The following is a 19,692-nucleotide window of genomic DNA, read 5'->3' as shown; positions in this document are numbered from 1 at the left end:
GGAAGAACATCCTGTAGAATATAAACCTCAGGAGACAGGCAATGGTTATATTGCTTACTTAAAACAAGACAGAGGTAGAATCGCCAATAATTGGATATTTATTTTAACTGGGTGCCGTCAGGAAGATGTAGATCAGATCATTGGAAGTGATTATCAATACTTGATCTTACAAAAAGAAAGACATCCAGAAACTGGCCAACTTCATCATGTGAGAGGATTCATTCAAATGAAAAACAGAGTTCAAGGGAGATACATGTACAAAAAGATTCATAAATTTACCTGTTTTGAGATGTCTTACAGCACCCCAGAATTGGAAAGAACCTTTTATAGACAAGGTGACTATGAAGAATATGGAGTTCTAAAACCTGATGTGAGAAACAAAGAATTAGTTCCAAGAGATTGTAGATTTACCTGAATAAAAAACTTGTTTTTTTTAAAATGAAAGAAAAAGTGAGCTAGCTCACATACCCCACGCTCCCCCAAAACTTGACGGTGAAACACATAATGAAAGGCACAGTGCACTTTAAATACATAGTATAGATCAAAAAGGGCAATAATTGCAACTAAAAAATTTCACATCAAAATGTCTTGCATATGAGGACATTTAAATGTGGAATGAAGTTTCTAGATAAATAATGGAATCAAAATTTCTTGGCATTATACAAATCCAAACATTAATTTGAAGTGGTTTGGGGGGGGGAGGGGGGGTAGTGAGAAATTTTCTTGAATAATAGGCAAAACTCTTTGGGATAAAATAATGGAATATGTCCTAAATATCTGCATAGGTTGACGAATCTATGTACGACAGTTTAAGAGGAGTGGTGCTGACAAACTGTTCATCTCTATATTCAAAATATGGCCAAAAAGTCTAAGTTTGAAAGTGTGGAAATTCCCGGAAAAATAAAGGAATCAGAATTTCTTGGTAATATGCACATCTACATATTGTGTCCTAAATATCTGCAAAGTTAAACGAAATTCTGTGCAGCAGTTTATGAGGAGTTGCGCTGACAAACAGTTCATCTCTATATTCAAGATATGGCCAAATCCCTAAGTTAAAAAGTGCGGGAAGTCCCGGAAAAAATAAAGGAATCGGAATATCCTGGTAATATGCACATCTACATATTGTGTCCTAAATATCTGCTAAGTTTTACAAAATTCTGTGCAGCGGTTTATGAGGAGTTGCGCTGACAAACTGTTCATCTCTATGTAAAAGGTATGGCCAAAAACCTAGGTTTTTAGTGCGAAAAGTCCCGGCAAAAATAATGGAATCGGAATTTCCTGGTAATATGCACATCTACATATTGTGTCCTAAATATCTGCAAAGTTTGACGAAATTCTGTGCAGCGGTTTATGAGGAGTTGCGCTGACAAACTGTTCATCTCTATATTCAAGGTATGGCCAAATCCCTAAGTTAAAAAGTGCGGAAAGTCCTGGAAAAAATAAGGAATCAGAATTTCCTGGTAATATGCATATCTACATATTGTGTCCTAAATACCTGCAAAATTTGACGAAATTCTGTGCAGCGGTTTATGAGGAGTTGCGCTGACAAACTGTTCATCTCTATATAAAAGTATGGTCTAATTCCTAAGTTAAAAAGTGCGGAAAGTCCTGGAAAAAATAATGGAATCGGAATTTCCTGGTAATATGCACATCTACATATTGTGTCCTAAATGCCTGCAAAGTTTGACGAAATTCTGTGCAGCGGTTTATGAAGAGTTGTGCTGACAAACTGTTCATCTCTATGTAAAAGGTATGGCCAAATGCCTAAGATAAAAAGTGCGGAAATTCCGGAAAAAATAATGGAATCGGAATTTCCTGGTAATATGCACATCTACACATTGTGTCCTAAATATTTGCAAAGTTTGACAAAATTCTGTGCAACGGTTTATGAGGAGTTGCGCTGACAAACTGTTCATCTCTATATTCAAGGTATGGCCAAATGCCTAAGATAAAAAGTGCGGAAATTCCCGGAAAAAATAAAGGAATCGGAATTTCCTGGTAATATGCACATCTACACATTGTGTCCTAAATATCTGCAAAGTTTTACGAAATTCTGTGCAGAGGTTTATGAGGAGTTGCGCTGACAAACTGTTTATCTCTATATTCAAGGTATGGCCAAATGCCTAAGTTAAAAAGTGCGGAAATTCCCGGAAAAAATAATGGAATCGGAATTTCCTGGTAATATGCACATCTACACATTGTGTCCTAAATATCTGCAAAGTTTGACGAAATTCTGTGCAGCGGTTTATGAGGAGTTGCGCTGACAAAATGTTCATCTCTATATTTAAGGTACGGCCAAATGCCTAAGTTAAAAAGTGCGGAAATTCCCGAAAAAATAATGGAATCGGAATTTCCTGGTAATATGCACATCTACACATTGTGTCCTAAATACCTGCAAAGTTTTACGAAATTCTGTGCAGCGGTTTATGAGGAGTTGTGCTGACAAAAAAAGAGGACTGACTGACGGACTGACTGACGGACTGACTGACTGACTGACTGACGGACGGGTCAAAAACATTATACCTCCCGCAACTAGTTGCGTGGGGTATAAAAAATTCTTGTTGTTGTTGTTCTATAAAAACAAGCGTGTTTTAAAAAATAGATTCATTTTACATCATGAGTCTCCAGGAGATACAAGGTGATTTACTCCACTGTGAGGTAGAAGCTATTGTTCATCAATGTAATTGTTTAACTGTAAAAGCTCATGGATTGAGTCAAAGTATTGCAGAGAAATTCCCACAAGCTAATCTCTATGCCACTCGCAGACCTCTAGGGACTAGAAATTTAGCCGTAGAAGAAGATAGAGGAATTCCAGGCACTATTAAGGTGTTTCCCTCACAAACCCCTGTGGTCATTTGTTTACTAGCTCAATGGGATTATGGAAAAGCAAGTCACCGACCTAAAAGAATTTCCACTTATCAGGATACCCCACAAAACAGAGAGGAATGGTTTCAAACTTGTTTACAAGAAATGGGGGAAAGTTTACCTTACAAGACTTATGCTTTTCCTTACAAGATTGCCTGTGGACTAGCAGGTGGAAATTGGATTCATTATAGACATTATATTGAACAATTTGTACACACTTATGAAAAACATGTGTACATTCTTCATCATCATTAATTGTGTGTTTTTCATGTGATGTAAAATAAAAAAAAAAAAAGTACCTTTTTATCTGTCATACTTTAAAGTCTGTTTTAAACAGGAGGTCCACAGCAATCCCCATGCACTCATAAGCAGATCTCTGGGGGGAGGCAGTAGAAACACTCAAGTAGTTTTTCTTTTTCCCCTGTGATATAATGTCAAATATCTAATGGAAAATTCAGAAATTCATCAGCACTTAAAGATAAAAAACTTGCTATCTTTATGATATTGATTTCCATTATCAGATTTATTATTTTTATCCATTTTTAAAAATATAAAACATTTTAAATAATTATCTTAATAATAATGAAAATAAATTAAAATGATATCTCATTGAAACTTTTTAGATTCAAGTTTTGTTTTGTTTTCTATGTTAAGTTGACTAACTGTGTATTTCCCCAAAGGAAGACCAGCAGCCAGGCTTCACTTCATAGAGATGGTTAGGAACAAAACATATCTTCCAGGCTGAGGGCTGTATAGAAAAAAATAAAACCCTTTTTTTTTTTTGTTATTATGATTTTAAATTACATGAGACAATGCCTCTTATAAATGTAATACAAAAATAATATCTCTCATATATAAATGGATTAATATACTCTAATCATATTAAATGTCATTTGTATTTTGTTTAAGACAGATTTATTTTAGGATCGACTTTTAAATGATGACATGAATAGCAGGCCATACTTTAAGCACATGACAAAAACATTCTCTCAAATTACGCAGAAATGGGTTCTTTAGCATAGCTTACATTAAACATATAGGCGAGGGATAACATAATCACAATTATAAACAATGTGAAACAACTTTAATCGACCTACAAGGTAGATTACAAACCTTTTTCACTGGGGTAAAATCTTTGCAGAGATTCGACAATGGCCGCCTGCAGGCCATACTTTCAGCACATGACAAAAACATTATCTCAAATTACGCAGAAATGGGTTATTTAGCATAGCTGACATTAAACATATAGGCGAGGGATAACATAATCACAATTATAAACAATGTGAAACAACTTTAATCGACCTACAAGGTAGATTACAAACCTTTTTCACTGGGGTAAAATCTTTGCCGAGATTCGACAATGGCCGCCTAATTTACATAGAAAATTATGGCGTACTTGGCGACATAAAAAAATTTTAAAAAGTGACCTGGTGTTATAACTTGAGATACACATACGTTTCTTGTTTTTTTACCCACTGTACAGAAGGTAATCTTTTCTTTTTTGAACACACACAGAACGTTTTTTGACTGTTTATAAAAAAAGATCATCTTTTTTCTAAGATACAATCGTTTCTTTGACTGTATTTTAGAAAAAAAAAAACATCTCTTTTTTTTTCTAAGACATACACTGAACGTTTCTTTTTTGCCTGTATATGAAGGCATCTTTTCGAAACAATTGGGTAGCCCTTAAAAGGGCTGTTTGTTGTTTTTTTTTTTTTGTGGTTTTTTTTATAACTTTGTTTTCAGGTAGGGCTCAGGTGGTTCCCTCACTCCCTCAGTAACTGCTCGACCATGCCTCCCTCATCTGAACTGTCATCTGACCCCGCGTTAAATTCTGATCTTCTGCCCACGGGTTGCGCTGTCAGCTGGGAATTCCTACACAGGGGGCAGGGCAGATTATGATCTATAAGGCGCGCAGCACATAACAAGCAGGCTGCCCGCTGCAAACAGCGGGCGCACACAAAGTTATTTTCTTCCTCGTCCGATAAACACAAGGTGCAAATGATCCTTTGGACAGGAACAGAAAACCCCCAGGGGGGGATGCGACCATGATTTCTGGCTTGGTTCTGGGGGCCCGCAGGTTGTGGTGGTGACGTTGGAGCCCTTGGGGGTGCCGGCGGCGATCTGGATGCTGGTCTTTGGTAAGGGTGGGCCCTCCGGTGTTGATTATTTACTTCTATCCTCGCCATGTTCAGTCTAAATATTTCACGATCATTGTCTATCCTCCGCACCGTGATATAAGACTCCACCACAATTCCGGGAATGAGATACAGTTCTTCGCGGAAGATGCGTCGATGAGCCATGTTGTAGGAATTCAGCAACAAGCAGAATGAGGCCCAGCGCTCGGAGGGGCTGTATTTATTTACAATAGCAGACGATACTGCAATTGCGGCAAAACATGGAAAATCCAATCATGTGATCAAATGTGATTGGCTAAAACAAAAAAATCGCTTTTGGTCATGTGATCAAAAATAGCCCCATCACAGTGACAAAGCAAAATTGAAGGGGGAAAAGGCCGAACCCGATTGTATCTATGACGTCATACAATAACATAACACTGATGTAGTATTACAAGATTTTATTTTATTTCTTAAAAACTAACAAAGCTTCTAACTGTCGAATTCTCCTCCGAAATCGTAGTCGATTCGCTACTAGGGCCATCCAGGGATTTCTCCGGTCTTCGGGGGGTAATTCGTAGATTTGATTGAGGCTGGTATTAAAAGTCACGGATTTCCTAGCCTGTGTGAAATTTCCAGGTATTTCATTCCGTATTGAATACATACTTTCTCCATCGCATCTATGTCCTGCCACAATAAAATCACTTTGGCCGCTTGGGTATGGGTCAGGAAACTGTAAGGCTTTCCGAAATAACGGCAGAATTGTTTTCATATGTCGACATAGAAAATGTATGGTAGCTAGTCTCCCCATGCTCGTCGCATGATGTGATAAGGTTAGGCATAGTAACCATAAATCCTGAAGGGTTTCCATGATAGTGCTGGCTTCCCGAAATACTCGTTCTGTCTCCGGGGGTAGAGCTTCTTGGTGGTTTTGTGCCCATTGTACTAAACAATCATACCCATCTAAAATCAGAGAGTGAGTGTGTATCAGGGTTGACATGATAGTCGATTGTGAAGTAAGGATCAGAATTTTCTTCTCATTTATACCCCAGTATAAAACGTAGGTAAAACGTATTTTTTGCACACGTCATAATCTTGAATCGGTGCCAAGTATTTACCTATGTAGTCAGCATAAAAAAAACGTAGATAAAACGTATGTTTTTGCACACGTCATAATCTTGAATCGCTGCCAAGTATTTACCTGTTTAGTCAGCATAAAAAAACGTAGGTAAAAGGTGCACACGCCCCGCCCCCCTCACAGCAGGTATATAAAGCGGAGCTGGGATTTGATGATCATTCCTGCTTGGCATTTCGAACTTGACAGACGTGAAAAAATATTATGGCAGAAGCAATGATGAATACTACAGACAACCCCAGATATGTGACACCTCAAGGGTATGTAGGAGCCCCCATGCCAGAGTCACAGGATGCAGTGGGATTAGATTTGGGCATGTATAATCTTCCAGAATATGCGAATAAAGAAGATATGGGCATCTTAAATACAACTCTGGATGGAATTGTTAACATGCTCTCCGCTCTTGATAACAAGATGAATGATATGAACAACAAGGTCAGTGATCTTAACAACAAACTGAATTATATTGCCGAGAAGGTGCGTCATCATGATAACAAGCTGAATTATATTGCCGAGAAGGTGGGTGATCATGACAACAAGCTGACTGATCTGAAAACTTACAACGCCAGTGAATTTTGTTTGATTCGTGCCAAATTATCCAAATTAGAGGTGAAAGTTACTAACATGCAAGAAAAAATGAGAGGAGGAGGAAACACTTACCAGAAAAAAGAAGCTAGACAAGGAGAATCGGGAGAAAATAAGAAAACCAGACAGACGGACCCATGCTATATCTGCAAAGAATTAGGGCATTGGGCCCCAGATTGCCCCAAGAAAGATTTGTGTTACAAGTGCGGGAAATTAGGCCATTGGGCTAATCAGTGTACAGAGGATGAGGAGGATCAACAATTTGTCAAAGAAATACAAAAACTGGAGAAAAAGCCTCAAGAACCCAAGATTTCAGGGACCCACCAGACCAAACCTTTAGTGAAAGAAGGAGACCAAAAAAAAGAGAAAAAGGAAGACAACAGAGAGATTCCAGGCCCTAGCACTACTCAAAAGAGAAAACTATCCCTGATGACCGATAAGGCACAGAAGAAGAAAAAGTAAATGATTGTATTTTTTTTACCTGAATAAAATTGCTGTGTTCTTTGTTTTGTCTTGTTATTTGTTATTGTTTTGAGGAAATCCAGTTTGAACCGGCTGGCTGGCTAGACTGTCTAGACTGTGAATGAATGCGTGACGTCATAATCAAATTGTTGAGTCGCTGCCAAAATCGTAGTAGCAGCGTTGTGAATCGTAGTAGCAGCGTATATAGTATAATGTAAACACAGTGTAAACACACCCTATATTTAGGGGCTATATGTACTGAATTGACCTGGCTATCCCCCAGGGGATGCACTCTCTTGACCCACCTATCCCTCCCCAGGGGCTGCACTCCCTTGACCCACCTATCCCCCACAGGGGCTGCACTCAGTTGACCCACCTATCCCCCACAGGGGCTGCACTCAGTTGACCCACCTATCCCCCACAGCCCCAAAAGTGCACTCAGTTGACCCACCCATCCAGGCCGCTTATACTACTCATAAGCCACAAATTTTGAAAGGTTGGGGCTAGGGTTTTTCAAATGTCACATGTATATTTCTTATGAACAATCCTTTTTTTTTTTGGTATACAAACATTTTTCAGCAGCAAACTTGGATATACCACATTTTTTGTAGCAGGTATATATGTGTCATAATGTATATATATCAAGAAAAGTATGTTAATTATTAATTGTTCAAATCACGTTTTTTTCACGAGGTAGGATGGGATAATAATAAGAAATCAGAGAGAATATCATTTAACAGTCAACCGAGTTTAATCGGTTCGTCCTTCGTCGTGCAACTTCCGTTGTGCTTAATATTAAAATAATTTCAGCTTTTTCCTATGAACCACTAAACCAATTTCTACCAAATTTGGCATATAGCATTCATGGATGAAGAGGAAAGACACTGTGAAATTCATTGTCAATCATACTATTTGCATGATTGCACAAAGCGTTTAATCCACCACAAAAATTGTTAAAATCCATGGCCCCAGGATCAGCGGTTCTGATTCTAAGGTGGGGCTTTTTGAATATATAGTGAAAATGTATTATTTATTTTATAAAAATAATTCACCCCTGCTCCTGCAAAATATACATAGCTTTTATGAACAAGGGTGCTTCTTCCAAAATGTGAATTTTAAGGTCCCTGGGTAAGGGTTCTGATATTTGAGCGGGGCTTTCTAAATTATGTTGTAAAATGCCTAAAGTCTCTAAAGATCATCTCCCCTGCTCTTGGGTATTAAGTTGCTAAACTAAATTCATAGTTATGAGAAATAAGGATGCTCCTTTCTAAAATAGGAATTTAATGGCCCCTAGTTCAGTGGTTCATGGGGTGTTGGCGAGATCTCGTATAAATTATGAAAATTGATTGATTGTATATTGTTTAACGTCCCTCTTGGGAATTTTTGGAGACGTCACCGTATGCCGGTGAATTTAAACCCATACTCGGCACTCAGGGCCATTGAGCAGTGAGGGTTCTTTATCGTGCCAGCGCCTACCGTGACACGTGACATGCGTTTTAAAATTTCATATCCGAAAGACCCGTGACTTTCTCTTCTGGTGCCGAGGGCTTGGCGAAGGAACAGTCACTACCTTTGTTTACGTCTTAGGTATGACGCGGCGCCGCGAACGAGAATCGAACCCGGGCCTCCCGATCACGAAGCGAACGCTCTACCACTAGCTAGGCTACCGTGACCGGTAAAAAGTCTCACATGTTACATATAGAAATGGTATTCTTACCAAAATTTTGAAATGGTTAGGCAACATAGACTCATTTCTCTGTTATTTTTGTTTCATACTTAATAATGGATCTTTATTGTGTTGCTTTATACTCAGCTGGTGGTCTTTTAGGCCCTTGAGCTTCTTGATTAAAAAAGAATCTTCACAAGGATCACTGGACAAGAAAAGATGAAACTTATAAGTGCGCTTCATGGCATAGAAATAAATCTACATTCTAACAGAAAGGGTGAGACTATAAATAGGGGATCAAAGTTTAAAGCTGAACACGACTCGTAAATAGGCATACGCCATTTTTGATAGCATTATCTACGAAACATCAATACTAGGGTATACTCGTCGCATTCGTTACACCTGACAGCTTTATTGTCACAGGTATCGGCGTGGAATGGCGACCCGTGTTCGTGCTGGTTATCTTGCATTACCTTTGTTTATATTTTATTGCAGTTACGTTTATCTATGTTGTTTGTATACTGCACTGACTTATGTACCTATAATTGTAAATTCATTTGGTATCTTACTTCCCTGCATTAGACGAAGTATTACGGTATTATTCCGGCTATCAAGTCCTGTGTAACATACGTCCGTCTACACCGGTGTCGACTGATTACACTGAACAGTCTCTAATTCTTGCCCTATTTATAGGAGCCTGCAGGGTAGCGAGTCTCGAGAACTAAAATGGCGGACACAATACTTTTACGAATCGTGTTCAGCTTTAACATTGAATTAAAAGAATTTTAAAAAAGAAATACTTAAAAAAACTAGAACTAAAAAAAGAAACATAAATGAATATTTATATAATAGAAATATGTATGTATCAAACACGGAAAACTGCAATAATGAGAAACATTTAAAAGCATTGGAAGCTAACTAAGACTTTTATATATCTTTGTTTCTCTCTTTATATCAAGAGGTCTAGGCCTCAAAAGTGGTCGGTCTCTTCTCCATTGGAGAGGCACTCGGACATTAAGCTTAATGTGATCTATGTCAACTAAGCTGTGTTGGTGATTGATTGAATGTTGTCTTACGCCCGGTTCGAGAATTTTTCGTTCGTGTTTGTTATCAGTAAAAGGTGACAGCTAGGTGATGATGCCTAATTGTTTTTTTTACACTTGATACAGATTGCATTGGAGTTGGATATTTGTCTACCAGAGTTAATAAACTATGTTTATTTCAATGCAAAAAGTATCGGTTTTACAACACAACATTTATCAAATCTAGAACAACTGTATGTCTGATACTAATCTCGAATTGAGAGCTCTGCAGTATTTAAATTGTAATATTTTTTGTTTCTTACAGGAAAGAGTATGCAAGATGAAACGATGAGAATGGATGTCATGTGGGAGAGAAGAGGATAACTCCATATTAGTGGAAGTGAAGCCCTACTAAAATAAGTATAAACTTTTCAAAAAATAATATATATATGATGTTTACTTAAAAATATATTTTTATAATGTTGGATGCTGCATGTACTGACAATTGACATTTATGTTCAACAACAACAGGAGTTCAAGTCACTATCGGATCACAGGGACGAGGACTGGGTTTCTTCGGATGAGGAATCCACTTCTACGGCTCCACTGGCTTCAGCACATTCCTCCAGTTCTTACCCTCCGAATCCAGACTCCGATTCCTCTCGACCGGCTCCAGACTCCGATTCCTTTCGAGGATGCACTCCCTCAGGAGAGGTAAATTTTAGAACGCAAGTACAATATTTAAACATACTAACACCAGTTTATAAGGGAATCCAGGGCTCTCACACCACTTTTTGGGAATAGGGCCGGGGCCATTCAAATTGGGAAAATTATCGTCATTTTGGGAAAAGTTGGATAACCAAAATTCATTTAAAAAATCCTCAAATTTTGCTTTTCTAGCATTTTGTCATCATGTTAACTCTGGTTTTGAATAAACAGTTAAACAGAGCAAACATGGGTACAGTAACATAGGCTATTTATGAAAGTACATTTATTTAGCTTTGTCAAATTACATTGTACTATCTTTGAGTATTGATATTGTGGTTATATGTCTTTGTAAGGGACAGTCGTTAGTCACATATTCCTGAATTTCCTTAATCATATGGACAACTTTGCTTACCAATACTGCGTGACACTCATCCCGAAGGGTTCGTATGTTTCTAGGTGCAGCTTACTAATGTTTAAATGAAATGTCTATTTTTGAAACCAAAATGTCTTTTGTCAAAACTACATGACAAGATACTCTGCACTCATAATTAGTACACATTTTTGTAAAAACAATAACCTGGTTCCCCAAACCAGTTTACGAATGCAATTGGCGCAAACTAATAAAATATTAGTACAGTTTCACTTTCATTTGCAAGTGTGTTTTGTTTGGTTTCATTTTTAAGGATTAAGTTTCATGGACTTTTATTTTTTAATTAATATTCTGCTATGGAAATTTCAAGGCCGTAACTACCATTGAGGCAAGTGAGGCAAATGCCTCACTAAATTTTTAGAGTTTTCTGAAAAGTGAAAAAGTTTTACATTGAACTTTTGAATTACATGGCATGTGTGTCTTCGTGCTAAATAAATATTTTCAGCTTTTGTTTCAATTTCTGTAAATCATTCACCAGGTGCCTCATTTTCATGTAAAACGCATGCAAAATATAATTCAAAATTGTTTGATTGTTTAACACCCCTTCTAAGAAATTATCTTTCATATTGAAACACCACACCACTATTTGCCGGTGGAGGGCTGCAAGTTTAAAATCTGTATTGGGCTTTCAGGGTCACTGAATATGATTGAACAGTGAGAAATCTTTTTTGTGCCATCACTTTGACAAAGGACTTCGTTTTTACGGTCTCATCCGTAGGATCGGTCTCTTCCGCAGTGGGATTCCAACCCGCGATGTAACTTAAAGGATCAACTCCTTAGTCTAGCTGCGACTCTAGAGCAGACGATCTAACCACTGTTCCATGCGGGCGACAATTCAAAACGTAAAAACTTCCTGAGATTAAATCTTTTTTTTCTAATACCCAGGTTTCAGTATCCCCTCCCCTAGAACCCCCCCCCCTCAATCACTGGCCATCAGGTACGTATACTGCCCTTGCCTCACTAAAAAATTGAGCCTAGTTACGGCCTTGTGGAAATTTACACCTTTCTTTTGGGAAAAAGGTACCTTTTTTGCATTGGGAAGGGGGCCGAATATCGGCCCCAGATTTAGAGAATCGAGAGCCCTGGAATCATTGGGACATGAATTGTACGATCTATGTATCCAACTGCACATAATAACCTAAAACTCGGATTGCTGTATATTTCCTTACAGTTGGGTTTCACTGGACCTCTGGAAACCTGGAGGGCAAGGAAGAAGAAGTCCTTTGACAGGGCCTACCATCTCTGTGGCCCAGGATCAAGAGGAGACATGTCGGATATAATGTCCCATCTCTAGTGTCGTCATCCCTTTTTTAAATCTTGATTTATTCACTTTATATTTGCTACACATTTTTAAAGAAACAATCCCTGAGTTCCTCAAAGAGGTTCTTATAGACGGCATTCCATTCCTTCACACGGGCTGAGACAATCCGGACGGCTATAATCATCAAGCATGGAATTAATTTGGACAGGGTGTTCCGGAGAATAATAGAGGCAGAAATTACCTTCCAGGACCATGGTTTTATGAATGTCATGTATTTCCTATATTATAAGTTTAAATTACTTATCCTCATCAGGAAGAGACAGAGCGATTGTGGATGGCAGGTATCCTCGACCATGCTTAGGAAAGCAACAACCAACAAGGTAAGATTGAAGTTAAAATACACAGTTTTATGTTATTGAAGTTCCTTAAAGCAAGAGGGGATATAACAAGACAGGCAATCTTTTAATTAAATGTATATTGAAACGTTGTCCTGTTCCCAAGTACGACTCCTCTGTAAAGAGACTGGACAAACACCTCCTTAATGTCCACAAATTTGAGAGAGGAGGGGAGCAGTTCCTCAAATACAAGTCTGGAGAAAAAGGTGATTTCTGAATGGCTGATATATTTACCTTTAAGAACTATTGAACAAATTTAAATCCCTTTAACCAGTGATTCTTTACAATCATTTTTTCATGATTACTGGTACTTAAAGCTGACCCCGACTCGTAAATAGACTTTTTTTTTTACTATATTCCATCGGAAGGATACTTTTTAGTGAGTAAGAGACAGCCGTCATAATATCACTGTGTTCCAGGATAATAAAGAAAACTTCCTCCAGTTTAAATGAGGCGGGAATAAAAGAATCCATCCAACAGACTCTTAAGACAAGAATAACAGACAGGGATAGGTGTAAGGCGAGAAAATCAAGAAAAAAAACAGTTGTATTTGAATTGTTTGTTGAATGTATATGTTTCAATTAATTCATTTACATAAATATTGACAGAGCAAAGAAAGAATCAATTTTAAATGTGAAATTAATATTTTTTAATAATGTATTGTAACAAACCACAGACCATCTAGACACATGGTTTCTACTTGATTTTACTCTTACCATTATCAATTAAAAATGAGGAGAGGCGTGGACTACTGTTTGAGGAGACACCATCTGATTCCATGGATGAGGACTGGGTTCCTTCGGATAAGGAATTCACTTCTACGGCTCCACTGGCTTCAGCACATTCCTCCGATTCCAATCCTCCGGCTCCAGCCTCCGATTCCTATCCTCTGACTCCGGACTCGGATTTCTTTCGAGGCTGCACTCCCCTAGAGGAGGTAAACTTTCAAACAGAACAAAGGAATCATTGGGACATGAATTGTACGAGCCATATATCCTACTGCACATAATAACCAAGAACTCGAATTGCTGTATATTTCCTTACAGTTGGGTTTTACTGGACCTCTGGAAAAACGGAGTAAAAGGGAAAAGATGTCCCTGGACGAGGTCTACCATCTCTGTGGCCCAGGATCAAGAGGAGACATGTTGGGTATAATGTCCCATCTCTAGTGTCGTCATCCCTTTTTTAAATCTTGATTTATTCATTTAATATTTGCTACACATTTTTAAAGAAACAATCCCAGAGTTCCCCAAAGAGGTTCTTAAAGACGGCCTTCTATCAGATCCACAATGTTCCATTACACGGACTGAGGCAATCCGGACGGCTATAATCATCAAGCATGGACTTAATTTGGACAGGGACTTCCGGAGAATAATAGAGGCAGACATGACCATGGCATTATGAATATCATGGATTACCTATATTATAGATTTATATTACTTATCCTTAAAAAGAAGACAGAGAGAGCGTTTGTAGTGGGCAGGTGTCTACGACAATGCAAAGGAAAGCAACAGCTTTATTTAAGTTGATAAAAGCAAGAGGAGATATAAACAGACGGGCATAATAAAGGTTTAACTAATTATAAATTAATCTTTTAATTGTAGATTGAAACGTTGTTCTTTTCCCAAGTTTGATTCCTATGTAAAGAGGTTGGACAAACACCTCATTAAGGTCCACAAATTTAAGAGAGGAAAGGGGCAGTTCCTTAAACACAAGTCTGGGAATAAAGGTTATTTTTGAGTGCCTGATCTGTTTACCTTTATAAACTGTCGAACAAAGTTAAATCCCTTGATGCTTTACAATCATTCTTTTTTAAAATAGTTACTTGTTTTTGAGAGGAACTAAATAAGGATGAACATCTGATGATCAGAAAGCTTATTTGAACACCGGAATCACGTCAGTAATTGCTCTACATAAACTTTCAAATAGTGAGGAACTCACCGATGAGGACGAAGAGGCTGAGGAGAGTGAAGTTCTCCCCTGCCAAAACGTAATGTTCTTTCTATAAAAAAAACAAGAGACCCACAGGCCTTATAGGTCACCTGAGCATTATGCAACAACTTTCCAGTTATTGAATTTGATTAATGTTTTAAGCCAGATGGTATATGACATTCACAATTTTGAAAGAGGCACCATTGATCATCATAACAATACACTTAGCAGTTGCTTAGCTTGGTTACTGAATACGCAGGGTAGGGGAACAAAAATGCATTCCAACTAATCAGTAGTGCCCCTAACACTGTGACCTAAACCCCTGACCCTTAAGGTCCACACATTGCACAAATTTTAAAAAGGCACCCTTAATATCAATAAATAAATGATTTATAAATACAAAAGAGCAGATTTCAAACAATAAATTCATTTTCAGTATGTAAGTAGAGCGCCCACCCCACCCCCTGACCCTGGGGCCTTGAAATTCACAAGTCTGCAAGATTAGGGCCCTTGCTGATAATAACTATAAAGGTAGTTCATCTGCTTTATACCCAGAGACAGAGAAGAACATTTTTAAATATTTAATGTATTTTCACTATATAATCAATAGAGCCCCGCCCCCCTAACACCAGAACCCCTGACCCTGGGGCCATAAAATTCATAGTTTTAAAAGAGGCATTCGTGCTCATCACAACTATGTACTTAGTTTATTTAATTCCTAGGAGCAGAGTAGAAGATTTTCAAAGAATTCATGTATTTTCAATATATAATCAATAGAGCCCCTCCCCCAACACCAGACCCCTTGACCCTGGGACCATAGAATTCACAATTTTGGTAAAAACACTCTTGCTCATCATAATTATGCACTTAGTCAGTTTATTTAATACCTTGGAGCAGAGTAGTAGATTTTCAAAGAATTCATGTATTTTCACTATATAATCTATAGAGCCCCACCCTAACACCAGAACCCCAGACCCTGGGGCCATAAAATTCACAATTTTGGTTGAGGCACACTTGCTCATCATAACTATGCACTTAGTTAGTTTATTTAATACCTAGGAGCAGAGAAGAAGATTTTCAAAGAATTCGTGTATTTTCACTATATAATCAATAGAGCCCCCCCCCCCCCCCCCCCAACACCAGGACCCTTGACCCTGGGGCCATAAAATTCACAATTATGGTTGAGGCACTCTTGCTCATCATAACTATGCAATTAGTTAGTTTATTTTATACCTAGGAGCAGAGTAGAAGATTTTCAAATAATTCATGTATTTTCAATATATAATCAATAGAGCCCCCCCCCCCAACACCAGGACCCTTGACCCTGGGGCCATAAAATTCACAATTATGGTAGAGGCTCTCTTGCTCATCATAACTATGCACTTAGTTAGTATATTTAATACCCAGGGGCAGAGAAGAAGATTTTCAAAGAAATCATGTGTTTTAACTATATATAATCAATAGAAACCCATCCTAACACAAGAACCCCTGACCCTGGGGCCATAAAATTCACAATTTTGGTAGAGGCACTCTTGCTCATCATAACTATGTACTTAGTTGGTTTATTTAATACCCAGGAGTAGAGAAGAAGATTTTCAAAGAAATAATGCATTGTCACTATATACTTATTTAGCCCCGCCCTAGCACTAGAACCCCTGATCCCAAGGCCATTAATTTCACAATTTTGGTAGAGGACTAAATGCTGATTACAATCATATAAACAGTTTGACTGCTTGATGTCCAGGAATTAAGAAGAAGATTTTCAAAGATTGCACTAATTTTAGTGGTTTTGGCCCCACCCCCCAGGCCCCAGGGGGGTAGGGACAATGAAATTCACAATTTTTGTTCCCCTTCACCCATAGATGCTATATGCTAAAATTGGTTGAAATTGGTTCAGTGGTTTCAGAGAAGAAGCTGAAAATGTTCAAATGTTAACGCACGACGAACGACGCACGACGCACGACGACGGACGAAAACGGATAGCAATAGGTCACCTGAGTTTACTCAGGTGACCTAAAGAAACGTAAATGTTTATTTATATAATTGAAATATGTTTGTAAAAAAGACGGAAAAATACAGTAATGAGAAGCATTTAAAAGTAATTTATATATCTTTGTTTTCTCTCCATTCCTTGATATCAAGAGGTCTAGGCCTCAAAAGTGGTCGGTCTCTGCTCAATAATATGATTAATGTCGACTAAGCTGTTGTTGATTGATTGAATGTTGTTTAACGCCCGGTCAGTAAAAGGTGACAGCTAGGTGATGATGCCTAATTGTTTTTTTTTACACTTGATACGGATTGCTTTGGAGTTGGATATTTGTCTACCAGAGTTAATAAGTTGAGTTGAGTTCTGTCTACCAGAGTTAATTAACTTAGTTTATTTCAATGCAAAGAGTATCGGTTTTACAACACAACAAATCTAGAACAACTGTGTTTTTGCCTGATAATAATCTAGGAATTGAGAGCTCTGTAGTATTTATATTCTAATAATGTATGTTTCTTTTAGGAAAGAGTATGCAAGATGACAAAATGAGAATAGTTCTCATGTGGGAGAGAAGAGGAAAACTCCATATTAGTGACAGTGAAGCCCTACTAAAAAAAGTATAACCTTTTTAAAAGATAATATATAAATGTTCACTTGAAAATATATTTTTATAATATTGGATGCTACATGTACAGACAATTGACATTTATGTCAACGACAATAGGAGTTCAGAGCTTTTCATGTAGAATGTCACTATCAGATCCCAGGGACGAGGACTGGGTTCCTTCGGATGAGGAATCCACTTCTACGGCTCCACTGGCTTCAGCACATTCCTCGAGTTCCTACCCTCCGACTCCAGACTCCGATTCCTACCCTCCGGCTCCACACTCAAATTCCTACCCTCCGACTCCACACTCAAATTCCTACCCTCCGGCTCCACACTCAAATTCCTACCCTGCGGCTCCACACTCAAATTCCTACCCCCCGACCCCACACTCCGATTCCTACCCTCCGGCTCCACACTCAAATTCCTACCCTCCGGCTCCACACTCCGATTCCTTTCGAGGATGCACTCCGTCAGAAGAGGTAAATTTTAAAACGCAAGTACAATATATAAACATACTAACACCAGTTTATAAGGGAATCATTGGGACATGAATTGTACGATCTATGTATCCTACTGCACATAATAACCAAGAACTCGAATTGCTGAATATTTCCTTACAGTTGGGTTTCACTGGACCTCTGGAAATACGGAGTGCAAGGGATAAGATGTTCCTTGACGAGGCCTACCAGCTCAGTGGCCCAAAGTCAAGAGGAGACATGTTGGGTATAATATCACATCTCTGTTGTCGTCATCCCTTTTTTAAAATCTTGATTTATTCATTTAATATTTGGTACCCATTTTTAAAGAAACAATCTCTGAGTTTCCGAAAGAGGTTCTTAAAGAAGGCCTTCTATACGATCAACAATGTTCCATCACACGGACTGAGGCAGTCCGGACGGCTATAATCATCAAGCATGGAATTAATTCGGACAGGGTCTTCCGGAGAATAATAGGGGCAGACATGGCCTTCCAGGACCATGGTATTATATATATCATGGATGCCTAATTGTATTTTACACTTGATACAGATTGCATTGAAGTTGGAGTTCTGTCTACCAGAGTTAATTAACGAACTTTATTTCAATGCAAAGAGTATAGGTTTTACAATACAACATTTATCAAATCTAGAACAGATGTATGCCTGATACTAATCTCGAATTGAGAGCTCTGCTGTATTTAAATTCTAATATTTTTTGTTTCTTACAGGAAAGAGTATGCAAGATGAAACGATGAGAATGGATGTCATGTGGGAAAGAAGAGGATAACTCCATATTTGTGGAAGTGAAGCCCTACTAAAATAAGTATAAACTTTTCAAAAAACAATATATATATGATGTTTACTTAAAAATATATTTTTATAATGTTGGATGCTACATGTACTGACAATTGACATTTATGTTAAACAACAACAAGAGTTCAAGTCACTATCGGATCACAGGGACGAGGACTGGGTTTCTTCGGATAAGGAATCCACTTCTACGGCTCCACTGGCTTCAGCACATTCCTCCAGTTCTTACCCTCCGAATCCAGACTCCGATTCCTCTCGACCGGCTCCAGACTCCGATTCCTTTCGAGGATGCACTCCCTCAGGAGAGGTAAATTTTAGAACGCAAGTACAATATTTAAACATACTAACACCAGTTTATAAGGGAATCATTGGGACAAGAATTGTACGATCTATGTATCCAACTGCACATAATAACCTAAAACTCGGATTGCTGTATATTTCCTTACAGTTGGGTTTCACTGGACCTCTGGAAACCTGGAGGGCAAGGAAGAAGAAGTCCTTTGACAGGGCCTACCATCTCTGTGGCCCAGGATCAAGAGGAGACATGTCAGATATAATGTCCCATCTCTAGTGTCGTCATCCCTTTTTTAAATCTTGATTTATTCACTTAATATTTGCTACACATTTTTAAAGAAACAATCCCTGAGTTCCTCAAAGAGGTTCTTATAGACGGCATTCCATCAGCTATAATCATCAAGCATGGAATTAATTTGGACAGGGTGTTCCGGAGAATAATAGAGGCAGAAATTACCTTCCAGGACCATGGTTTTATGAATATCATGTATTTCCTATATTATAAGTTTAAATTACTTATCCTCATCAGGAAGAGACAGAGCGATTGTGGATGGCAGGTATCCTCGACCATGCTTAGGAAAGCAACAACCAACAAGGTAAGATTGAAGTTAAAATACACAGTTTTATGTTATTGAAGTTCCTTAAAGCAAGAGGAGATATAACAAGACAGGCAATCTTTTAAATGTATATTGAAACGTTGTCCTGTTCCCAAGTACGACTCCTCTGTAAAGAGACTGGACAAACACCTCCTTAATGTCCACAAATTTGAGAGAGGAGGGGAGCAGTTCCTCAAATACAAGTCTGGGGAAAAAGGTGATTTCTGAATGGCTGATATATTTACCTTTAAGAACTATTGAACAAATTTAAATCCCTTTAACCAGTGATTCTTTACAATCATTTTTTTATGATTACTGGTACTTAAAGCTGAGCACGACTCGTAA

At 38.2% G+C, this 19,692-nt stretch overlaps 1 protein-coding gene across 1 annotated transcript; it reads left to right on the top strand.

Annotated features, from left to right (window-relative positions):
* The first annotated feature begins 17,261 nt into the window (after positions 1 to 17,261).
* LOC134264630 (uncharacterized) lies at positions 17,262 to 18,434 on the top strand. The gene is made up of 3 exons (XM_062746906.1): positions 17,262 to 17,892; positions 17,976 to 18,149; positions 18,376 to 18,434. The coding sequence occupies exons 1-3, from the start codon at positions 17,733 to 17,735 to the stop codon at positions 18,432 to 18,434; spliced, it is 393 nt and encodes a 130-aa protein (XP_062602890.1). The 5' UTR covers positions 17,262 to 17,732.
* The last annotated feature ends 1,258 nt before the right edge of the window (positions 18,435 to 19,692 follow it).

Source organism: Saccostrea cucullata, unplaced genomic scaffold (genome assembly GCF_032062105.1).
Source record: "Saccostrea cucullata isolate Sc308-1 unplaced genomic scaffold, CSIRO_AGI_Scuc_v1 ctg10259, whole genome shotgun sequence".
NCBI classification, from domain to species: Eukaryota; Metazoa; Mollusca; class Bivalvia; order Ostreida; family Ostreidae; genus Saccostrea; species Saccostrea cuccullata.
Note: the sequence above shows the minus strand (reverse complement) of the source record. Positions and strands in the feature narration are given on the sequence as shown.